The sequence below is a fragment of the Neopsephotus bourkii genome, unplaced genomic scaffold (assembly GCF_033783945.1).
Source record: "Neopsephotus bourkii isolate Nb327-2 ecotype Australia unplaced genomic scaffold, CSIRO-AGI_Nbou_v1 NB_1663, whole genome shotgun sequence".
NCBI classification, from domain to species: domain Eukaryota; kingdom Metazoa; phylum Chordata; class Aves; order Psittaciformes; family Psittacidae; genus Neopsephotus; species Neopsephotus bourkii.
In genome coordinates, this window is record NW_026902137.1 from 3,780,148 (window position 1) to 3,800,320 (window position 20,173).

Below are 20,173 nucleotides of genomic sequence, written 5' to 3' on the forward strand. Positions count from 1 at the left end.
AGCTGCCTGCCATTAGAATTCATCCTTAGCCTGTATCTTTTGGAGGCTAGACATGCTGCCAGGTTTGTGCAAGACCTCATTGCATCCATCTGTACTTCAGCTGGAAAGTTAAAAATGTCCTAGTCTGTTTCTGGCTGTTTTATTGAGCTGGTTTTATTTTAGTGTTTATTATACTGTTTTATTTATCCCTCCTGTTTGGCAGCAGGAGGGATCTCTGTACAAAACTATCCCATTCTGCCTTAGTATGGAAGTTAAAGATCTCTGTACAAAACTATCCCATTCTGCCTTAGTATGGAAGTTAAAATGTGTGGAAGAAAGCAAAGACCAGAGGTAAAGGCACAGTACGTGGCAGGGTTCCTTGGCTCTTGCTTTAGGCACTTACAGGATGTTTCTCTATGAACATAAGTGATAGTTAATTAGAACTAGTCCCTATGTACAGTGGCAAATGGCCAGTCTGGAAATTTCCATACAGCTGTGTTGCAGGGCAGTGTCCCCAGCAGACAAGGACTCGGTTATTGTGGATTGCAGGCATTTGTGAAGGGTCTTCAACCAGATGGTCCTTGAGTTGCGGTGGGCTAAAACCCAGGGTTGGGTCAGACTTGCTGCCCAGCAAGGAGCCTGTGTGGCAGTGATGGCCCAGCTGTGGTCCAAGGGAGATGCTGTCTGAGTGTTCTGAAATAGCAAACCCTGCATTGCTGTCAGCCCCTTTTTACTCTCCCTGACTCTTCCTTCCTTCTGGATTTTTTCTCAGATTCACATCAGTTTCCAGATCAGGGGAAACCACTGGACTTAAGCTTTCATTTTAAACCCATGTTTTTGCCTTTTCTGTGATCCGCGCTATTGCAGATGCTGGGGCAGTGTTGGAGGTTTCTCCGTAGTGATGGTGCTGTGCCCAACACTCCCAAAGTGTGATGGAGGCTTTGCCTGCCTCTCCTCTGTCAGGCACATGGAGCAACCTCGAAACAGTTTTGGATGTATTTCCCAAAGAAAGCTGGTAAGATGAGTGACAATGGGCCTGTGATGCTGAGGGACTGTCACGGGAACTTCCAGAAGCTGAGGTGCATTATCCTATCAGTCCTGGGTAAAAATTACCCAAGAGCTCATTAACTCTGAACAGCATGGCTTGCTCAGGAGGTGCCTGATCCTGCCTGGCACGGAGCAGGGTGTTGGTGCCTCACACGAGGCTGATGTCCACCAGAAGATGAAGTCAGCAGCAGGAGGGTTTTGCCAAACCCTTGAAAGCATGTTTGTGAGAGCTTGTGATCGGACTCATGGTGCTTGAACTGTCCCAGCAGTGTTTCAGGTTGGAACTAAGGGGATTTTAGTGATAAAAATAGTCAGAGGAAGTGAAAGTCACCATAGGAGAAGTGAACTGTTTTGTGGGGGATTCTCTGCTTCCTTTAATGTGCCTCAGCAAAACAGACTTGGGTTTTAGCACTCTGCACCACAGCATTGATGACGACTGGCTTATTCTTTTAAACTTTTCTTCTTAGGAATTGTGACTAGAGCAGCTACATTTAAGCTTAGCCATTACCTCCTGAGTAATTTCACTTATCATCACTTACCATGTGATACGCAATCCCAATGTATATAGAAAATGTAACTGAAGCTTATAGATAACTGTTTTGACCTGCAGATGTACATTATACCCAGCTGAAAGCAGAGGTCATCTTGGCTGAGACCCTGTGTGAAAGCTGTTCTGTCCACTTGCAAATGATAGCTGGAGGACTCGTAATTGCAGCAAAATGCAGGTGTAATTTCTTTTTCTCTGCTCCTCTTTATGTTTGCTAGGGCTTTGGAGCATTTGTCTTCAGCAGTGATACTCTGTGGAAGGAAGAGCATTAACAAAGTTTATAGTAAGCGTTTTATGAACTGTAGTGCAGCTGTAAAAGTAAGGAAACGCATTTAAAGTGTATCACAGCCTCACCTCCCCTGCGGCTGTTGTGAGCCATGAGTGCATGCAGAGGCTTGGTGCTCCCCATGTCACCATTGACTCAAATAGCTCTCCTTCCTTGCAAAAATACTGATGAATTTTAAACCTGTGCATGCCAAGTACTTTGTTCATTGCTGCTTGAGGAAGCTCTGAGATGCAGCTGATTCTGCTGAGCCCTGAGCGTGATCTTTGGTGGGAGGTGTGTGGCCAAGTACCTTGGCAGCCGTGCCAGTGAAGTGCCTCCACATCGGCATCCGTTGCCACTTCCATAGATTTCAGGCACTCAGGAGCCTTATCTTGGTGGCCAGACAGCAGCCCAGTGCAGGCAGCAAGGGCATGTGCTGCCTTCCTCTGAAATGCTGGAGAGCGGCCACAGGCTGCACATTGCGGAGGCAGCAGCGGGGTCTCCTGTCATTCATCAATGTAATGCTATGGTCCACTGCGAAACCCTTATTCAAGGCCATGTGTGGTTTAAAGTGGCAAGCGAGCGATGAACTTGAAGGATGGGATGTGACAAGTGATTTTACTCAATCACGAATATCCAGTTTCAGGATTGTGAGAATCTGGGGGAAAAATGCTTAGTTGCAGAACAGTCGCACGCGTGCTGACCGCCTGCCAGGGCTGCGGTGTCTAGACAGAGAATACAGAGAAGCAGGTTGTGTCACTTCAATGTGATGTCTGAACCTGTTAGTTTGAAACATATTCTGGAATAAAAATTATGCAGAATTAAATTAGTGTGACCTTACTTTGCATTTGGAGGCTGAATATGCCCATCTTGTAAAGCCTCATGCGTTTATAACACTTCCCTTGGGGAAAATTACAGAGAGGAATGGAATGAGGTCTCTTCTAATTGAAAAGTGACAATGATTAGGAAGCCAAATACAAAATGTGTTGAGTACTTTTTGTCTTGTTTTGTTGTGTGTGTGTTTTTAAGAATACCAGTAGAATTGTAAATTATGTGCTCTGCAGTTTGGCTTGGTTTTCATTCCCCCAAAGGCTTTTTATTAGCATAGCAGCTGAATTGCACTTGTATAATAATGTATCAACTCCAAGTTTGGGGTTTTAATGATGTTTCTTCATTAGTTTGACTGGGCTGATTGGCTAAAATCTCAGCAAGTATATCCAGCTTTCTAGTGTGTTGGGTTTTCCCCCCTCCTTCTGCAAATGAAGCCCATAAAGGCAAAGACAAGTTAAAACAGAGGGAGAGTTGGCAGAAACTTTGGTTCCTCAAGTGGGTATGAGTCTTGAAACTTGAAAAGCACAAATTGAGTATGTGGGACTTCTTTCTTTGGTTTGACTTTTATTTTTTCCAAAGGCCAGATTGGGCAACACGATCATTCTTGGGATTAAAGCTCATCTTGCCATACCTGATGTTTGCTCCATGGCGCTGTGAGGCTGTGCTGCTCCTCACAGGCTAGGCTTGGGTAGAGTGAAACTCAGTGCACTGTGTGTCCTCTGATCTTCCCTGAGCTCCTGTGGGTTCAGAGAGCAGTTTCCTGGGGGGTTTGACCTCCTTGTGTACATGAAGCATTGGGAAGAAATCCTAATTTTCTCTCCAAAGGAGACATGGGTGCAGACGCATTTCTTGTGTATGATACTGAAACATTGAGCCCTCGTCTGTTGCAGGACGAGGGTAGATGTGCTCTGCTGCAGTGACTGAGTTGTTTGCTTCCTTGTGCTGGTGATGGAGAAGGGAGAAGAACATGGCCATTGGCATGAAAAGGGCAAAGTCCAAGCAGGGGGAGCTGATCAGGTTTTATCATTCTGACATGTTTCACCAAACCCATTTACAGAACATTAATTTGGAGCTTCATTGTTCTCATTCCTCCCACAAAGTGGGATATTAAAATCGCTCTGCTGTTGTTAACACCAGCATGATTGCTGTAACGTTAGACTGGATTCCCCGTTGAAATAACCAAATGTAGAGTTTGAAGAGCAAGGCCAAACGCTGCCTGCACCCCCTGGCCATGCCGTGTGGCTCCTGGGGCAGTCCAGCCCACCCAGATGACCAGCTCCAAGGAGAACATGGGAGAGAAAGATGGGGCAGGAGGAGTGTCCCTGATGGAAATCAGCATCGCCTTTGTTCTGGTAATCATACTGTGCCTTGCTCTTGGCAACTCTTTGTAATACTCCAATTACAGGAGTCCCAGAGCCAGAACAAACAGCATTTGGAGCTGGATGGGGATGGTTGAGATGCTGGTGTGCTGTCCCAGATACTGATGGAATTCCCACCCTTTATTCTGCTTCAGGCTCTGCTTGTTACACGGCTGTATGCGTGTGAAGGAAGCTTGGCTTAGGTTGTTTGTAAATTACAACATGTCTTGTGTATGTTCCTTCCTAGGAAGGAATTGGGGCAGTGCTTACTGATGGCCAAACTTTACCTGTGTCACCGAAGTACTGTGACCAGTATAGCAAGGTTTGGTTCATTTAAGGGACTTTTTGTCCTAGGAAAGGAACTTTCCCTTGTAACTGCCTTGGTCTTGTTTTTCTTCAGAAATATAACCTCTTTTACCAGAAAAGGATGTTTTCCATCACTGGCCCCATTTATGTATTTTTTTTCTTGTGTTTTCTTACTGTGGCCAAAGCACATGCTGCATTTTGAGGCTAAATTGACTCATCTTCCTAAAAACATTGCTTGGTGTTTGTTTTGTTCTTTTCAGTAATGAAAAAGAAAACGGGTGCAGCAGTACCAGGGCATGCCTTCGGGCTGTGTGGGGACATTCTCTTACATGGGGGTGCCATGGGAAGAGGCAACTTGCTTTTTGTTTTTAATGGTTTTGCATCATCCTCTTTTCCCAACGCTTTGAGTTCTGGTGTCTTTGTGTGTCTGGTTAATCTGACTGGAACCTCCTGTTCCAGCCCATTCCTCCAGCACAGGGCACCCATGGCTGTTCTCAGGTCCCATCACTCATCATTCCCATGGGTGAGCTGTGCTGCTGCTTTGGGGCTGGATCATGAATTGTTGGGAATGTGTTTTTTCCAGGCTCTTCCCCTCACAGTGGCATTCAGGCACCTCACTGGGGTTGCTGTGAACGACCCAGAGCTTCTCTTTAAGAAGATGCCTTTAACTAAAAGGCATTTTTAAGGCAAAACTCCTTTGCAGTGTTTGGCTTTTAATCCCTCTCTTCCCACCCCATGTACAATCTTCTGGTGTAGAGGCAGCTGCTTTTTAAGGGTGCCATAAGTATATGGGCTTCAAGTCACTCATACATCTAACTTCAAGTGACAGATAAAGCTCCTGCTTTCAAGGCATAATTCTGCTTTTTGAAGGTGGTGGGCAGAGCTGGTTAAGCATTTTGGGCAGAAATAGCGCTGTTTAGCAGAATGAGCTCCAAGGTAACTGGCAGCACTCACCACCTGGACTGTTTTCTTGACATTTATTTGCTTTTACTGGCACTTAAATGCCACCTGCCAGGAGAAAACTTTCCATAAAAAAAGGTGAAATTCAATTTGCCTGACTCAGCAGAAGCCACCCCAGCTGGTGCGAGTGGTGTGATGCTGCCCTTTGAAGGCATGGTGGCTCTTCTTGTGTATCTACAGATACATACTATACGTGTGTGTGTCTGTATATAATACACAGATGGCAGTGTCTGTGATAGCTCTGGGCACAGCTTTCTAAAACTGGAGTTTATAGCTGTCCCTGCTCAGAAGCAAACAAAGTGTAAATCCTCAGAACCATTGAATGTTGCTGGTCTGGCCCCTCCTTTACGGTGAGCATTGGAGCTGCTGCTGCCCTGTTCTGTGCATAGGGAGTCCTGGGTGCTGCTGGCACAAGGGGGCATATGGGGAGCAACTGAGCAGTTTGGACATGGTGTCTGCTCTCTGGGTGCCTGATGCATGACCCCAGTGCTGCATTTGCCTCCCGTACTCAGTTTTCCCAAGGCTGAGAGTGGTGAGGAATTACTTCCTTAGGAAATTTTAGGAGCGGCTTCTTACTGCCTGCTGCCAAGTGTCTCTGGAGTTGACCGGATAGTTTGTTGTTTGCTTATTCGTGTTTGTTTGGAGGATGTTTCTTCAGCCTTCCTTTATGCCAGTTCAAGCCACTCAAGCTGCTGCTGTCAGCTGGCCGAACCCTGAGCCAAGGGATGCTTGGAGCTGCGGGATGTGGCCCCCATGGGCAGCCGCATCGCATCCATCTGGTGTCTCACTGAGAAGCAGGAGGGCTCCCCGACTGTGCCCTATGGTGGAGGGGCCAGCATTGGGAAAAGGGGGTCTGCCTGCTCTGCTGTGCCACGGGCACCCCACACCACTGTGTGACCCCTGTGACAAAGGGGACATGTGCCTGATGCAAGGGCATGCCCCAAGGGGGACTTGTTCTCCGGGGAGGACTGGACTGGGTGATGGGAAGGGAATTTCAGAAATTTAGCTTGCATTTAGCTAAAGTGTTTTGTTAGGATGGTTTTTTAAGATTTAATAAATAAATAATAATATAAAGAAATAATTATAATAATTAATACAGTTACGCTGGTTCTTGGCTCCATGGCGCGAAGCAAGGCATGCTCAGCACTGAGATGCTGCTGGTTTTGTACTGGTGGAGGAGGTATCCAGCACACTGCAGCTGGGGGGGGGCTTTGGGAAGTCCTGTCTGCATTGCAGCTTGGAAATGCTCTAGATCGTTTTCAAAGATCTCTCTTAGAGACTCTTCTGTGGCACTAAATACGTGAATTCATGAGCTTCATTAAACAGGTAGCTGGGCTCAAAGCATGTAGAGCCCAGTTAGGCACATGTGAGAGCTTTATGGGGGAAGGATGCAGCGGTGTCACTGAGGTCTCATCCACGTTAGCAGTTTTTGTGCTCGGTTACATCCTGCTTTTTCTGGTGCCTTAAGGTCTGTCTGTCTCTCTTGCAGCGGAGTTGGAGTTTGTACAGATAATCATAATCGTGGTGGTGATGATGGTGATGGTGGTGGTGATCACGTGTCTGCTGAACCACTACAAACTCTCTGCGCGATCCTTCATCAGCCGGCACAGCCAGGGGAGGCGGAGGGACGAGAACCTCTCATCAGTAAGTCATGCCCTGCTCTTCCAATGTGCTTCATCCTGCGCTGGTTGCCAAATGACGTGACACTGGGGACGCATTAGAGCCAAAGGCATTCATGTGGGTAATGTTTGCCCATGTGCCACTTGGCACTGCATGAAGAGGCACTGTCCAGGTTGGATCTTGGCATCATCTTCTGTCCCTGTTACTGGGGGGAAGCTGTTATGGGTGCCTCTGGCTCTGTATGTTGTAATATATGGACAGCTGTAGCCTTTGCCTCTGCCCTCAGCTTTGCAGTTCAGACTTTACATCAGTGAAGTAATGGTATGAGACTATTCTTGATGATGGTTTTTCAGGAACAAGACACAAGTTGCCCTCAGCTGTTTGGGGTGCATATGTCTTGCCTTTAACAGCTCCAAACTATCGGGTCCATTGGCAGCTCCAGTTGCAGTGTCTCGGATGATTATATAAGTACTTATTGCCTGCCTTGAAGAGAATAGGAAATCCTGAGAGACTTTCTCCAGTTTTCACCAGTGGTGCTGCCCTTACTGTGGTGCAGGGGTCAGAAAACACTTGTCAGCCAGCCAGGCATCTTTCCAAGGGGATGCTTGAGAGATTCCCTGTGTAGCCCAGGCCCTGCGCTTCATAAAAGCCTGAGGAGAAACTTGTTAATTGTACCTCTGACAGTGACTCGAGGGGGAGCCTCTCCAGCCTCGAGGCAGATGTTGGTTTACGTAGTTTCCTCAAATGCAGCAGCTCAGAGAGACAAGAACCCAAAGAGAAAAACCATCACCTCTCCTTGGAGGCTGAGCATGCACCATTCACCGCGGGCTCTGTCTTCAGCACAGGGATATCACGGACTGCTGCTATTTTATTTTTCTTAGTATTTGCCCTGAAGGATCTTAAAGCTCCTTAAACTATAGGGCTTCCTCAAGGTCACTGCTCCCTGCTGCAGGTTTCCAGGGCAGGCTGAGCACACTAGTGCTGCCTTGTGGTGGTCTGTGTGGGGCCTTGTATTGAATCCAGGCTTGCTGCTGGAAAAAGATCAAATACTGGGATTGCTTTCTTTTTTCTTCCGTTTCCTTCTATTTTTTTTCCTTTCTATTTTTTGAGAGAGAGAGCGGGCGCACAAGACAGCTATCTAACATCTTCTATTTCATAAGTCTTCAGTACAGTGCTGTTGAATGCTGTCCAGCCAGCAGATGCTCAGGGCACAGCCTGTCCCTCTGCTCCATCTCTGCTCTTTGTCGCATGAAGATGAAGGTCCCTTAGACACTCAGTACTGAAGTGAGGAGGGCAGCCCTTGGGAAGGAGAGCTGTGCAAACCCCAGGCTCAACTAAACCACTTGAGTGCTGTGGGCTGTGGAGCGTGTCTTCAGAGGGCATGGCAGTGAGCTCAGCTCACGGACCTGTATCAGTGCTGTGCAACAAGATCAAAGTGCTGGGAGTCTGTGATCCCGTGTTACACCAGCCACCGGTGACCGCTCAAGCACCTGCCTGCTTTGGGGTCGGAGCTAAACTTCCCTGCACATATCCCAGCTCCTTACGGAGTTACAGAAATCCTATGTCTCTTGTCACCATTCCGTGTACCCGCTTCCAACAGCAGCAGAATGTGAGCATCCGAGCATGTGAATTATTAAAGATAGCAGAAAGGTGGTTTTCCCATTTTCATTTTTTTACTGTTTTTTCATGTCCAGAATGATTCCTGATTTACTTGAGCAATACCAAAATGTTTAATTTTACATTTCCTAAGGAAATCTCAGATCAGGCATGTTTTTATTTTAAACTACTAATCTCCATTTCTGAAAGCGGCCTTTCTCTCTCTTTTAAAAGAGGAAAGAAGGCTGACATGGAGTAAATCACATGGAGATTGAACAGAAATTTAGGTTGAATCAAAAATTATTGACTATTTAAATATTTATTGGCTTTTTTTTTGCCTTTTCTCTTTTCAAACTTCACCAGGCCAGAATTTCCAGCCAGTTTTTGGCCCAGTCCCCACACGAAACCAGCTCTGTCATTTATTCAGCCTTCAGACACATCAGTGATTAAATCACTTTTCAGCAAAGGTTTACTTGTGTGCCTCTGTTAAACCTCCCTGAGGATACAGGCACTTCAAAACCGTTCTCAGAGCTACAGGGAGAAAAAGCTGATGTACCCCTGTTGGGTGTGTTTTGGGGGCTTTTTCCCCCTCTTTATAATTCTTCTCTTTCTTCATGCCCTGCCTCTCTGTCTATACTGTGCTGTGAGTGCATGGTTCTGCATTGGTGGAGTGGCAGCCAAGCTTCCCTGTGGCCTGAGCTCCTGACAGGACAGAGAAGCCCCTCATGCACTAAGTGGGAAGCTCATTACAGTAGGATCAATTGTAATAAAGATCATAGAATCGTAGAACAGTTAGGGATGGAAAGGACCTTAAGATCATCCAGTTCCAACCCCCTGCCATGGGCAGGGTTGCCTCACACTAGACCATGTTGCCCAAGGCTCTCTTCAACCCAGCCTTGAACACTGCCAGGGATGGAGCATTCACCAGTTCTCTGGGCAGCCTGTTCCAGTGCCTCACCACCCTCACAGGGAAGAACTCTTCCTTGTGTCTAACCTGAACTTCCCCTGTTTTAAGTTTAAACCCATTCACCCCTTGTCCTATCACTACAGCTCTTAAAGGGAGCTCCTGTTGAATATCAGCACAGCATGTCTTTCCAGTAGAAAACAGCTGCAGTTTGAATGAGTGCTTGAAGGCTGGCAGACAGAGGCTATGCTGAACTGGAGACTGTTTTATGTTATCCATTAAACTTGTGCTGACCTGGTGTTGGGCTTTCTAAATCCCAAACTTCATTTTGCTGTCGTGACTGCAGATGGGCACCGGAGCTGCATGCGTGCTTTTCATCTTTTGAAATATTAAAGTAGTTCATCCCATGGTTGGGATGCTGCTGGGTCTGCCAGGGTTGTCCTTTCTTGTTGTTATAGCTTGAAAATTACCACCGAAGGAGAAACTAATTTCCCTAAGGGCTTTTTTAAATGCAGTTCTTGGTAGCAAGGAATTCTTATGTCATGTATTTCTCCATCCCCATTCTTGCTATACTTACACTCTGTGTCATTATAACAAGTACCTTCATTTTTCCAGAACTAAGATTACTTAAGAAATGCTACTAAAACTTACACAGTAAGAAAGGTTCCTGCACCTTTGGAGCAGAGATATCCCAGTCCCCCAAGAAAAAGGGGTTTAAATGCCATTTCAAAGCATACCTTTGTCCCCCAAAATGGAAAATACAGGTCTTCCTGCAGGCTCAGAGGCTTAATCTGCACCATGCAGCCTTACAGAGAAAATTCTCTGATACCGCTAAAACAAGCGGCTCTATAAAAGTCGAGGTTTGATCTCTAAAAAGAAATTAAAAAGTAATTTTAGGTTCTGCAGTGAGTCCTGGAATACTTGCGGAGGCTTTTACAGCCGTATTGCTCATCAGACAGCAGGATCTCAGCTTTCATTTCAGAAAGCCATAGCTTTCTAGCCTCAGCCATTGTTGAGATGAATTCAAGTCCTAAACATTCTGAAATGGAGAGGTGAGTAAGGAGAGCCCTGAGGTTGGGGATTTACAGCAGTGATGCTCCCTCATGGGTCAAGTGCAGTGTTGTGTGGCTTACTGGGGCTGCGTAGCCATCCCATGGCCAAAGCATGAAGGCTAAAAGTGTGTATGTTTCCTGTCTCTGAGGCTTTGCCCTCTTCTTGCTACTGATTTTCAGCAATTTTATTCTCACTGCTGGGTTTTTAGGAGAGATGAGGCTCCATGGGCTTCCTGATGGTGTGTGAGGCACAGGGTCAGTGTCGGTAAGCGTGCTTGTGATCAGTCAGCCATGGGCACAGAAGTGTGTCCAGGTCAAAGCCCTGGAGTCCTGACAGAGGTGGTTAATAACAGCTGAGAGATCCAGCTCCTACAAAAGGTCTTCTGTCTGCTCTTTGTCTCCTTGACAATCCCATGGTGTTTCTACTCATTTGCTATTCTTGCATCACATGTTGCCAGGAGCATCACTCCTGGACCTCATCTGTACAAACGGAGTTAATGTGAGAGCCAGGGCTTTTGTTCTGAACGCCTGGGTGGGATATTGAGTGCAGGCTTTGGGTGAGCGACACTGAGGGCTCATGAGTGGTTTGGGTGGAGCGACTCAACATAAGGGTGCGTACATGGTCTCCTCATTGCCTGCCGCAGCAGGAAGTCCCAGCTGAGCACAGTGATGCTCCTCACGCCGGGATGCTCCGGGATGCAGCCACCCTCGTAGGAGCTGGCTGACATCACTCCCAGGAAAGGGGGAAGCAGATGGGATATTGCCATGGCACTGCCCACTGCCAAGTTAAATATAAAACATCTAGCAGAAGGCAGCGGGGTACTCACTGCTCAGGAAGTCTGCCATGGGGGCATGGCAAAGTAAACACAATATTCAAAGTGCTTCCCACTCCTGCCTTCTGCTTTGGCGTCCTTCAGGATGAAGTGAAGGGCTGGCAACGCATGTGGCAGCACTGGAAACCCTCCCCATACCCTTTGGTCTCACCACCCTGGCGGAGTGGGGGGTTAGAGGCACGGATTTGGTCTGTGGCAGATGCAGTTCGTCTTGGTTCTTTTGGCTTCTGGGCGAATTTGACTGTAGACTGTCCCTGCAGGCAATAAATACATGTAAAATGGACCAGACTAAACAGTTGATGCCTTTGTAAACAGTTGCATACTGAAGGCTCAAGGTCTGTATAAAATGTGGTGATGCATTGTTCAGGAAGGGCTATGTGCTCGATGAGCGTGTTCATTAGCCGGGATGGATTAGCAGAGGAGGGTGCTGGTATTGCAGCACTTAACCTCTGCTCCAAAGAGACACTTCCTAAAGAACACCTAGAAATTGGAAGAATCTGGGCCATCTCATTTGCATATAAATCGCTGTTTTCCTTGCGCTGACAACAGGACCACTTTGAGGTTTATGTGCAGAACTGAGCTTCAGAAATGGGAATCTAATGGGATTCTCTCCATATCTGATGCTACGTGCGATGCCACAAGAGAAAATATATTCCAAACTTGGAGAAAATAAAGAAGAAAAAAGCAGGGGGTGGGATATTATGATGGGTGGCTTCTCTGGAGATATTAACACAGTGCTGATGCTGTGTTTTGGGCAGTTGGATGTATGTTGTGGATGCTCAGGTGAGGAGGCTCCTGCTGCAGGGCTTGGGGCTGGCTCTGCCTGCAGGGGCACCCCTGCTCTGTCTGCTCTCTGGGGTGCTGCTGTGGAGAGTGGAGATGCTGCTCAGCTGCTCGCTGGGATAGCTGCAGAAGCGTGCAGCAGTGTTTCACCCTTGTATACTGCATCCTGCTATAAGGCCAGATGTGCCTTGCAGCTGGGTGAGGTCCAGGGAGCACCACCAGACACTAATTTTATCAGTGAAGGTGTCCATGGTGCTGCAGAACCACTGCAGCTTTTTACAGGCTTCCAGAGCTTCAGGCTGGTTGGACCACCACCGGAGCTATTAGAGAACTAGGTGGTTTTATAGCAGGAAAGCTTATGGTCTGCTCATCTGGGGAGCCCTGCGGGGCTGGGTCCAAGAATGGCTTTTGGATCAGACAGATTAAAGGGAAAAAGTGGGAGAAAACAACCCTTGGCATTTTTTTCCCACTGGTGTAAACACTTGTGCTTGTGCCTGGCTTGCTGGTGCCAGAACTGGAGATTCACCTGCAAGGAGCTGAGAAGTGCCAGCTATTCCAGGTTATAATTATGAGCCTTCTGGCCTTTTTTCCCTCAGCCCTGCCTGCTGGAGGGGTGTTGCTATGTGTGAATATTAGCAATATTTAAATACTTCAGTGCTCACGGCAAAAGTGTCCCGGGTGAGCTGTGCATGCTCAGAGCATCACCAGCAAATGGGAAGAACCTTTGTTTGTTTGTTTGTTTTGATCATGAACTGTAAGCTAATCTCATGGTTTGGGGGAAATTGGCTTGTGGCTTTATCACGCCTGGGGTTGTTGGCACCTGGGTTGGGATCACAGGATCAGGATGATGCTTGCAGTATAGGGAAGCCTCTAGATCGCAGTTCCTCAGGCTGTTTAAGCCAAGGACCACTTATTTTTTGGGGAAAAACACTCTAGAACCACCCTGTTGCTACAGATTGCTTTTTATTAGTAGGTTTTTTCCTAGCCAAATCAAAATTAGGCTTAACATTTGGTTATTCACTTACTATCTTTATTTTTCCATTATTTCCTTGATTGTGTGCATCATAATGTGGTTATGTGGGTGTGAGGTGGGTTTGGGGTTGAGTTTTAGGGGGTTTTGTTGTGTTTTGTTTTTTATTGGTGTTTTGTTGGGTTATTTTGCATGTATAAATAATATATATATAATCTTGTCATTATTTCATGGAGCAATTTGTGATGTCTTGTGAATCACCCACGGCTCATGGATCACAAATTGGCATGTTGGAACCAGGGAGGGAAACATGTTGGGTGGGTGTGGGTGAGAGGGGGGGAAGTCTGCAAATGGGAGAGTGTTGTTTGCTGGTGTCGTCTCATCATTCATTCTGCGAGTGATCTATTTCATGTAAATGGAGGTGAAAATGGAGGGAAATATTAGTCAAAGTGTTGTTTTCAGTGGTAATAGACCCATATGATACCCAGCATATATAATAGCTTATACCCCCACCAGAGGTAGTTGCCCATTTAGAAAGGGTGCATGCCATATGTCGCTGCAGCAGGGTTAGGGATGTGCTGATGGCAGCAGCAGCATCTTACCTGGGCTCTGGTGCAGGATGAAACCTGGCATGAGAGCCGCTTGCAGGAGCTTAACCACTGCTGGCAGTCAGACTCACTCTGCACTCTCTTCTTTCCAATGCAGGAGGGAAGCCTGTGGCCTTCAGAAAGCACCGTGTCAGGGAATGGAATAACAGAGGTGAGGGCAATGTGACTGCGGGTGCTGCTGCTTCCCCTGCTGTCCCAGGCTGCAGTGTCTCACGCTTCTCTCACCCTCTTTCTCTCTCTTTTTCTCCCTTTCAGCAGCAAATCTACACCCCGAGACCCAGCGACCGCCTGGCAGTGCCATCCTTCCTGCAGAGGGACCGCTTTAACCGATTCCAGCCAACCTACCCCTACATGCAGCACGAGATTGACCTGCCTCCCACCATCTCGCTGTCGGACGGCGAAGAGCCCCCCCCGTACCAGGGACCCTGCACGCTGCAGCTGCGGGACCCCGAGCAGCAAATGGAGCTCAACAGAGAGTCAGTCCGGGCCCCCCCCAACAGAACCATCTTTGACAGTGACTTGATAGATAACTCTGTGTATGGGGGGCCGTGCCCCCCCAGCAGTAACTCTGGCATCAGCGCGACCTGCTATGGGAGCAATGGTAGGATGGAGGGACCGCCGCCGACGTACAGCGAGGTGATAGGGCACTACCCAGGGTCGACGTTTTACCAGCACCAGCAGAACAACAACGGGATGCCTTCCATCTTGGAGGGCAGCAGACTCCATCATTCACAACTCAATGGCCTTGAGAGCACAACTGCGTGGAACAAAGAGAAAGAGAAACAAAAAGGGCACCCCTTTTAAAAAAAATAAAGAAAAAAGGAGAAAAAAAAAAAGGCAAGAAAGTAAATGAAAACACTCTGCACTTCTCATAGAAAAAGGAGAGAGAGAGTTGAGGAAGATGAGCAAAGAAAAAAGCCCTTCCCCATCTCTCCATGTATAAATATTTACTTGTTATGTCTGGTCTGAATGCACAAGCCTCCCAAGCTTGCAAAAACATTTCTTTATTGAGCTGTGTCTAGACCTTTAAAAAGGAAAAAAAAAATCAACTGTAGTCCTTTTTTTTTCTAGTTGAGCTGTGTGTGAATGCTTTTTATTTTGATTATTTCACTTATCTTTAAAGACAAAATATTTGCACAAAAAAAACCATTTTGTTTAAAGATCTGCAATATAAATATATAAATATATATTAAAAAGAAGAGAAAGTGTATGTGTACGGAGCAGGAGTATTTTTGTATTAGAAGAGGCCTATTCAAAAAAAGAAAAACAAAAAAAAAAGTTGTTTTCTGAACTAGAAGAAAAATGGCAATTTTTTGAGTGCCAACTCAAAAAGCGTGTATTACATTGTAAAAAAAACAAAAAACCACAAAAAAAATCAAAAGCAGGGGTTTAGAGTTATTTATATAAATGTTGAAATTTTGCACTATTTTTTAATATAAATATGTCAGTGCTTGTGTTGGTCAAAGCCTCTATCATGTCTACCATGAACCTGTTAAGGGATCTGTCCAAGTGAAGAACAAAGTAGCTGGAAGGGGGTGGAGAGGCGCTGAAGTGGAGCTGCCAGCCCCGGGCGGAGCGGTGAGCGAGACTGCATCTTATGCAAATCCTTAATTTCCAGAGTCCCTGCGCGTGGCCGCACGGCTTTACACATTCCCTACAAAGCAAGAGGAGTTGGTGTGTGTCTGTATGTCATCCCGTAGGATTATTGGAGTGGAAAGGTAAAAGCAAACCTCCCTGCTTCTGAGTCAGTAACGGCTGGAGCAGCAGAAATTACTTGATATCTATTTTCATTTTTTATTTGGACAACCTCTAAGTTTTGGGGGGGGGAGGGATGAGAATAAACTTCTGTGTCTGAAGGATCAAAGTGGTTCTCGGTTTATTTCTTTCAATGTCCAAGTGAAGGGCTTGATTCAGAGCTGAAAGCGGTGATGAGGGAGGTTACTGTGAGTAAATGGTAACGTGCCCACTGGTGCCTTTCAGCTGGACTTTAAATGACAGTAACAGTCTGAGCTGAAAAGCGTGGTGGTGGTGAAAGTCATCTTCATTTTGTATTAACTTCCCAAGCTTCTATTTGGGATAAACAGGCTCAGCCGTGTCAGCTGTTTTTTACTGTATTATCCTAGCTAAAAGGGTGTCAGATACAGTAGATGGAAATGAATCTGCTCCTGTGATGTAGTAATTAAAGGCTGAAGAAATATGCTAATGCTTTAGAAGCAAAATCCCTTTACCTCTTCTGAAGATGTCCTCACCCACAGCAGCACGGTCCCGCTGCCCGCCCGCCCGCCCGCCGGGTGTTGCGCGTCTTTAGTTTACCTTGGTTCCAGAAGCATTTTGTCACTATGCTATTGTTTACATGTGTATATTGCGCAGGCGTCTGGTAGGTGTTTGACCCTCGTGGTGAATCTGTATGTGATGGAGCGAGCGAGTGAGAAACCTGAGAGCAAAGAGAGAGAAAGCAAAAGGGAATAAACCGCGGTCCCGGTCCCATCCCTAAGGCCAGGGGAGCATCTCCCTGAGCATGAGGAGGGATGGGTCAGGAATCACAGAGAGTGAAGCTTTTACAAGGGGTTGTGCTTACATTTTCTGCAGGATGCTATCTAGTAGAGTGACATAAATGAAAGATATAAAGGCAATAACTATTGTTTTTAAGCAACTTTTCTATTACTTGAAGAAAAAGAAAACAAAAAGAACCATGCAAAAGGTTTTGAAGTTCTGACCATTTGAACAATATTTATATATATTTTAAAGATGATGAATAGCTGAACTTGAAGTTTGATCCTTATTTTTTGCCCTTTTTGTTGAATTTTTGCCTAGAACTAGTCCTGTACCTTCTCGATATTTCAGACTGCTTTTCCACAGCTCTTGAAATCTTCATAGCTTTACAGTCCTGTAACCTAAATTCTGATGACCTAAAACAAAAAGCCACAAAAAAGCAAGTCCAGCAAAGGAATAAATCTAGTTTGTTATGAAAGGTACAAACCTGATGAATTCATAGGAGTTTTTAAATTGTATCTTTCCTTTATGTAACATGTCTATTTAGTGCCTTATTAAAGAAACAGTAACCCTCCCTTTTTAAGAGAGGGGGAAACAAAATCATCGTTAGCATCACAAGTAACCAGCGTCTGGTCTCTTGCTCCTTTGGACCTTGCATTTGGTTTTCCAGTCCCTCCTTTCCTGGCAGTGCTGCCTGCTCTCTGGAGCAGCCCCATGGGCCTAGCCCCGTGAGCTGCTGCCGCTGCTCTTCTCCAGCTGTTTGTAAGGGAACTTGAATACATTTATGCACATTATCCTACCCGGGGAGGTAGGAAATCTGTGGTGGATATTGTAAATGAGATACCAACCAAAAGAGAAACCGAAATATAATATCTACTGCCCTCTTGAGCCAAAATGCGTGAATAGTGTTGTTGGGGTTGCTTTCATTTTAGGGGGGAGGGAGGGGATGTGGGTCTGTGATCTGAATTAGTTTGTTTGCTACAAAAAAATGGTTACCTCAGCAGGTTTTGGGTGGAATATGCATCACACGTTTAGAAGTGAGCAGTGAATGAGGAGGTGTTGTGGGGACCGGAGGTTGTTAAGTAACGGGATTGTCTTGTCGGGTGGTGTCACTTGGCCACCAAACCCCACAGAGAGGTCAGGGAGGTGGGCAGGGTCTGGAGAGGTGTGGAAGGGTAGCGGGAGAGGGTCTAAAAATGCAGTGCAATTAAACCCAGCTCTTGTGCTTTGGAGTCCTCAAAATTTCAACCAATTCTCTTTTTTTTCCCCCTTTTTATCTCTTTCCCCAATCCACTCCCTGCATAACCTTTCTTTTCTCAAGCATCAGCCCAAGCATCTGCAGTTGAGTGATCAGTTTGAGTTTCTGGGTCCAGTTTCAGTTACCTCTTTCTCTACTTTGAGTGTGAAAAGGGGCAGCTCGTCAGCACCAAATTGCTATTGCAAGCGCTGCCTTTCAGTCCATGCCATGCACAAGCAAAACCCAAGCTGCCAGTGCAGGTTCCTGGGGAGCGGCTGCAGCCCTGGTGGGGGGAGCCCTGGGACCCAGGCAGTGGGTGGCACTCGAGTCCACCTCAGTGGAGCCTTTTGTCTTTGTCCTGTCCATCCCTCTGCTTTGCAGTCCCAAGAACTGTGTATTTCAAGTGCAGATGCCAGATCTGGGGTAACTCCAAGTTCTGAATGGGTGTTTAGAAATAATGGTCTGTCCTTTTTTATTATTGTTGTTATTGTTGTTATTATTACTATTTAATATTACTTTTTGCCTCGGGGTCCATTTTTCCCCAATTCCCACATCCCATATTGCCACCAAGGCAGAGAATTTGCTTTGCACACCCTTGCTAATGTCTCTACTCATTTCCTTCTGGCCTTCATGCAGCTCAGGAGGGAACTGTAGTACAAGCTGGGCTGCAGTCCTGCTCCGTAGGAGTTTCTAGCATCTTGCAGCTGCCAGCAGAGAGATTCAGGCCCCTCAAGAATGATTTCTTTTTAAACAAATATAGAAGAAACAAGGCATTGCTGATGCTTAGCAACCTCTTGTCCTAGCCTGCCTTTTTGCTTGAAGTTTTAAGTCACGTTAGCTTTAAAAGGGGTTGTTAATCTCACAGAGTTTCTTAGCTTACAGTACGGCAAACAGCATCCTTAAAGTGCCCCCAAATCTTTATGGCTTTGTCGATCAGGATGGTGAGGAAGGATGGGTTTCATTTGGGGCTGACACTGGTACAAGTTGTGTTCCCTTCACAACCCTTGATTTCACCAGTTGGAAAATTCAGCTTTACTAATCTAGTGCGTTGTTTCCATAAAGTGTTACAAAATTCATTCTGTCTTAAGTGGGGGTATAAGGAAATTCAGTTGCGTTCTGGAGACTCACCCTTTTGTACTTGTATTGAACTCCGAATTGCACTAACTGCTATCTTACACAATAAACGAAAGCCCAACATATTTTACTAAGGATTGGGAACAGACTGAGCCCAGATGTGTAGCATTAACAGCGCTAGGTGAGAGCAGAATGAATTTGTGATGTCTCTGTGTCGCTCAGAGATTTTCTATGTACCACACGAAGCTACAAACACAAGTTTTCCAGAAACTGCGCTTCAGATTCTTGCTGTACTATAGAAGCTCATGAAGGACAACAGTAAAGTCCTAATTTGCCTGCCTTATAGACACATTTCATTGTATTAATATTTTCTTAAACTTCCAGTTGCATTGCGTTGGCTTTGGAGTTTGTTATAGGCAGTCCTGTATCCTGAGTTCTGTTCAAGTTTAAACTTATGTAAACTATTGACAGCACATGCAATGCAGTACTTATCTATATTTTGCTGGTTTAGTATGAATATGTACTCTGATGCCAATTTACAAAAACCTGTTGTAAACGCTTATTGTGTAACAGTAACCGATAGTGGCAATTATATGTCATTCTAAAAGCTGCAATACTTATACAATAAATTTTACAATACTTTGGAAAATTTGCCTTCACCTTTTGCTTTGTTACCCAAAACTCAGAGTTTGCCAACACAATGTAATTTCAAACGCTCTTCCTGTTTTCAAATTGGAAAATGAATATTCTCAGTTCTTTCTATCTGTGTGGTTCCTTGCCCCCTTCCTTGTTAAGGAGCCTTCTGAATAACAGGCCAACCTCTGTATTGCCACAACGCGTGTTTTCCCGTGAAGCTGTAGCTGGTTCCTGGTGTATTTGCATGCTCGGTCCTTGTGTGCGTGTACAATTCTGTTTTCTTTTGAGTAGATCAGGTGTCACAGCTTTAATCCCAGAAGCATTCCTGGTTTGCACCAATATGTCCAACACTTGCGATCCTGCCTTTCAGCCAAGAACATCACTGATGGTCAGAAGGTCTTAACTTGAATAACCGTCAATCAACAAGAACTGCGTAGATTGACTCAAATCCTAAGCACAGATAATTTGTGTTTTTCCTTTCCGAGACTGTGGTCAAGTTGCAGTGATCACATTAAAATGATTGAAAACTTAACTGTTTGCAGGGGGTTTTCTTTTTGTGTTTCTGAAGGATGTCCTATAGATTCACCCAGATCTTGGCTTCCCTCTTGGGGCTAAGGAGTGTTTAGTGATTAATCCCTAGGCTTTACCTGAAGGCTGTCAGCTCTGCCTAAACCCTCAGTCTCCCCAGCCCTTCTCTCTCTCTCTGATTGGAAGGCTCTGTTAAAGTCTTGGCCCCTGGCTTTTACAAGCAGTCCCTCCAGCTGATTTGGTTGGGCAAGTGATGGACGCTTGGCTTTCATATGGGGGAGCTGTGAGCACAAGGAGCTCCTGTGGACTTCAGTGGGATGCCTGGATGCTCTGCCTGGCTGGTTACTTGCAAGACAGCCCCGAGCTGATGGCCAGTTGGGAAAATATCACTAGTAATGACTGAAAGCAGCTTAGGTGCCGCACAAGGAGGAGGACCCCAAATCCCACACGCCAGGTCTGATCCTGGAGCTGTGCCACTTGCCTCCTGTTTTGCTGGTGTCCTCTGTGTATAGTTCAGGGGGATACAGTATTGAAAAGCAGTTGTGT

At 46.0% G+C, this 20,173-nt stretch overlaps 1 protein-coding gene across 3 annotated transcripts in view; it reads left to right on the top strand.

The window, feature by feature from the left end:
• The window catches only part of PMEPA1 (prostate transmembrane protein, androgen induced 1), a 47,641-nt gene extending 31,061 nt beyond the window's left edge, over positions 1 to 16,580 (top strand). For 2 of the 3 annotated variants that reach the window (XM_061375487.1, XM_061375489.1), the window contains 3 exons: positions 6,783 to 6,937; positions 13,757 to 13,810; positions 13,915 to 16,580. In XM_061375487.1, coding sequence (XP_061231471.1) covers positions 6,783 to 6,937; positions 13,757 to 13,810; positions 13,915 to 14,463 — 758 coding nt within the window. In that variant the 3' untranslated portion in view covers positions 14,464 to 16,580. The remainder of the gene's footprint in view (positions 1 to 6,782; positions 6,938 to 13,756; positions 13,811 to 13,914) is intronic. The other variant, XM_061375488.1, reaches the window with a different exon arrangement.
• The last annotated feature ends 3,593 nt before the right edge of the window (positions 16,581 to 20,173 follow it).